A 4,226-nucleotide genomic window follows, 5' to 3' on the forward strand; every position below is an offset into this window, starting at 1 on the left:
GGGGGGTCCGTGGATATATGTGCCACTTGCACAAGTCAGGGGCTGGGTGAGGGTGTCTGATGATTAAAGACCCGAAACACCCTGTGACCCCAGGTTCATCACTGAAGACATGTCCGAAGTAGCACCAGGTGTGCTTTTGTTTTTTTGAACAGACTTCACCTGTGAATACTGTAAAACTTAATGGGCGAATAAAAAGTCAGACGTCATTCCTGTAACTATCACGACACTTGTCTGAACTCGTCAGTTCATCAGGATCCAGACTGAGGTTTGCCCTGGGTTTATGCTTGGATTTCGTGTCAGTATCTACTAGCTTTCAAATGTGAATATTTGTCTTCCTATCCTCAGAAAACCTCATGTTTTGATATTATTTACTGCCATTATTCCAGACTGAAGCTTGAATTTTTGAGTTTCAGTTCGGCTATTTTGTGTCGAATGATAGTGCAATCACTCACAAACCGAACCTTAAAAATAAAGCTAATGTTTTAAATACAAACTGAACTGATAAAGACTTTTCATTTAGACACTCAGGATACCTTTAGGGCTCTGATGACAGGCCTCAGACAACAGTGGCATGCTTTCAATATGTCCACTGACACATTCGCAGTCTGATTCAAAACCATCTCATCCATAAACATGAACAGTGGGCTCTGATCACTCTGATCACAGAGGGAACTCTGAAGAGAGAAATCCCCGCCAACACCCACGCTGTCTAAAACAGAACACGTCTTTTTATCGTCAATACTGTGAATACCCCTCTCATTATCAGACACTTTTGTCACATTAAAAATGGCGATAGCTCTTTGTTCCTCAAAGATACAAAACCAACTTCTGTTGTACTGACTCTATAAGTGATTCTACAGTGGTGACTGAGGCATATTTGACAACCTCGGGTTTTACCGTAACCTAAAATCAGGCATGTTTTTTTTGTGTTTTATGTTGTGAAAATACAGACTTACTTGAGTTGTCTAAATCAGTGAACATCATGTGAGCATTATTTTTCAGTATTACACTATTGTTACATGGGAATGCAGATGAAGTGCAAACCGGTTTGCCCATGCGTTAGCTTAAAATAATAATGTTACTTGGACGGATTACACACAAGTCGATCCTCGAGATGACTGGGATCATAACATGTAATAAAAGTTAAAACATTAACGATATGGTTTACACAATGGTAAGTTGTAATGTCAGATTCCACTCTTGAATGTAAGAAAAAAAGCCTGACTTTTCTCAGACACTTCACAACCCTCTGGAAACTATCACACTGTGGAGCTTTTCCGCACACTGATATCTCGCATTTTCTAGAAATCAGATTGAATGCATCACAGGTAGATCGGCACAGCTAAAAACAAACACTTAAAAACACCTTGCAAAGAATCTGAAACTGTTCAGCACATCTTGCATTTTAGCAGAGAAAAAAAAGAACTATTGTACCACGCACCTACGAAACATTTTTACAGCGGATGTGCAGTATATGTGTGTTATGTGCTTCCTGTTTCTATCCTGGAGGTGAAGGCAGTGACATATTGTAGCTCTCAGTGGAATTAAAATACACTAAGTGACACATTTGATCATACACATCATCCAACTATTGGCAGAGAGCACAGCTGCTTTTAGCCCTCAGCTATGCTTTGCATGAATACGTACATGGAGTGAGCATTAAGGAGGATATCCTACTGGCTAAAGTACCAATCATTTTTTTTACATGCACATGCTTTGGGTATTTGTAGCGACTGATTGACTTAACAGTGAATTTCTATGGTTGAATACAGCGATGCTCTTAACTGCATGGATGCTTTGTTACATTGCCCATAGGGAGACAGGCTACACTGAAATATGTTCCTATACTTTACTTTTCCATTCATAATGTATAATTGGGATTTAAGCTTTTAAAGATGGTGCACAGGACTGTAGCAGAGTTTGTTTACAGTTCATCCATCTTTCTTTCTGTGAGTGAAAATCATACTTATGAATTAATGACAGGACGTCATTGTTTATCTACACTTTATTTAACATTACATCACTGCTGGTATGGCTGTATACCCTCAGGTAGGTCTGCATACATATACTATGATCCTATACACTTTAATAGCAAGAAAACCGACGGTGAGTATACCTTAAACTGCTCAGAAGAGGAGCGTGTTCTCTACCTCTCTGCATTACAACCCACACGACCCTACTGCTAGTACACTCACCGTGCATGTATTAGTCAACCTGTGCAGCTTTTCTGTGTAGGATTGCAATCGTAAAGACACACACACACACACACACACACACACAGCTTTCCTGTGGCAGTGATGAGAGGAAACGGTGCTGAAGCCAATATAGGTTAAGACATGTATGTGCTGACAGCCTGCCTTATTTGCAGCCGCTACAGTATGACACGACTGAATCCACGGCTCCTAATACATTAGCCTATACTGAAAATGATGCATAGCCACTTAGAGCCGAAGTTATATATTGGACATTTCCTTCTTTAGATGCAATGAATCGATCTTCCATTCCAGTGCTGGGCTATCAGTCCGCGCAGAGGGCTTAAAATAGAACAGGGACGTAAAGCTTGAGGAGTGCCTTGCTTAGGTGGGTCGCTCTCTAGCTGCCAATGTATGCACGCAGTTTCATGCAGACCAGGCAGAAAATGAGAGAAAGGCAGCGTTTCCACTTCATACATTTTTCTGGTCCTGGAGGAAAGGGGGTGGATGTGGGTTGATTTCTGCAGTGATCGCAGTGACAAATGAATCTGGAGGAGACTTTTCTCCATGCATGTATATGATGGTGGTATGGAGGAGGAGGCAGAGGTGGATGCACACAGTGAATGTAAGTCACTCCTGATTCAAAATGACATTACACAGGCACCTTTTCCTCCCCTTTTATAGGCCTACTGGTTCTATAACAGCCTGTGTGATGTCTGTTGCAAGAGCACTGGCCTACATACAGTGCATAAGGCTGGGAAAGGCTCAACCGCACCCCTGAGCTGAGAACAGCAGCTGTTGAGATGGATGCTGCACAGATAAAAGCCAGCAGGGAGGGTTTTACTTTTACTATTCTCAACGCCGGGCTTCAGTGAGCCTCCTGCAATTTCCTGCTGCATCCATCAATGAAATGTTTCAGGTGAAGTCCAGATACTCTCCACTTGACTCAGGCATTGGTGTGAATGGTTGTGATGATATGAAGACAAGTGCAGATGAGAAATTAGTTCTTATTTTACATCTGAGTGGAGTGTGATGTTGCTGATAAAGGGGCATGGTGACACACCTTCATCCTCCCACGATTCTCTTCTTCCTTCCTCCGGAGCAAAGTTAACCCTCACCCACCACTCGCAGAGTCTCTCCTGGGAGCAGTGAGAATCTGCAAACTGGACGCAAACCTGGTCTAAACTGGCCCGTGCATGTTTTCTCTTGCACAGAGCTGAAGCCTTGATGGGCTTGTGAGTGAGAGAGTGAGTGAGTGAGTGAGTTGTGTGTGGAGGGACCTGCAGGATGTACACACACACACACACACACACACACATGCATGCATGGTCAGATACAGTGGAGCGGAGAAAAAGTCCTGATGCTGAAACATGTCATCCATAGGAGGTGGATGGTCTTCTGAACGGAAATAGCCCAGGCCCAGTCTCTCTCTCACACACACTCACACTCACACACACACGCACACACACACACACACACACACACACACATACACACACACACACACAAACACTATCTTTCTCTTCTCTCTCTCTCTCTTACTTTAACATGGCCTCCTCCTTCGCCTCCTCCTCCCGTTGCCGAGCCAGCACAGCCATGATGATCTTCCTCTCCTCCTCCGTCAGATGGCTCAAATCCGGCTCCGGGATGGCCGCGGCGACGGGTGGGCGCGGGCCGCCCCGAGGGCCCACCGAGGCGAACATCTTCCCCACCACCACCACCTTCCCTTCCTCCCTCCCTCCTCTTCCTCCTCCTCCTCCTCGCCTCGGTCGGGATCACGGATAGAAAACCCGCTGGCGGAGCCCACGGATCACGACATGGCCCACGGACAAAGCGGCGGTTGGAGCGACTGATGCGGAGTTCCCATGGCGGTGGCGGGGGGCACCCAGGGCGGCGGCGGCGGCGGCAGCGGCGGCGGCAGCAGCAGCAGTGTCGGTGCTAGCTGTGGTGGAAGTAGCGGTGATGGTGGTCCCGGTTGCCGTTTTCAGCCTCTGCTTCTCCCTCTTGCTGCTCCGCTGTCTTCTCCCCCCACCC

At 45.8% G+C, this 4,226-nt stretch overlaps 1 protein-coding gene across 4 annotated transcripts in view; it reads right to left on the reverse strand.

Annotated features, from left to right (window-relative positions):
- The window catches only part of rims1a (regulating synaptic membrane exocytosis 1a), a 107,864-nt gene extending 103,934 nt beyond the window's left edge, over window positions 1-3,930 (reverse strand). For 3 of the 4 annotated variants that reach the window (XM_087179140.1, XM_087179141.1, XM_087179143.1), the window contains exon 1: window positions 3,735-3,895. In XM_087179140.1, the coding sequence (XP_087035266.1) occupies window positions 3,735-3,895 (161 nt within the window). Of the gene's footprint in view, window positions 1-3,734 lie in introns of all 4 variants that reach the window. The other variant, XM_087179142.1, reaches the window with a different exon arrangement.
- Between the last annotated feature and the right edge of the window lie 296 nt (window positions 3,931-4,226).

The sequence above is a fragment of the Seriola lalandi genome, unplaced genomic scaffold (assembly GCF_002814215.2).
Source record: "Seriola lalandi dorsalis isolate HSWRI2012SDOR001 ecotype SW California unplaced genomic scaffold, Sedor1 jcf7180002054795, whole genome shotgun sequence".
NCBI lineage: Eukaryota > Metazoa > Chordata > Actinopteri > Carangiformes > Carangidae > Seriola > Seriola lalandi.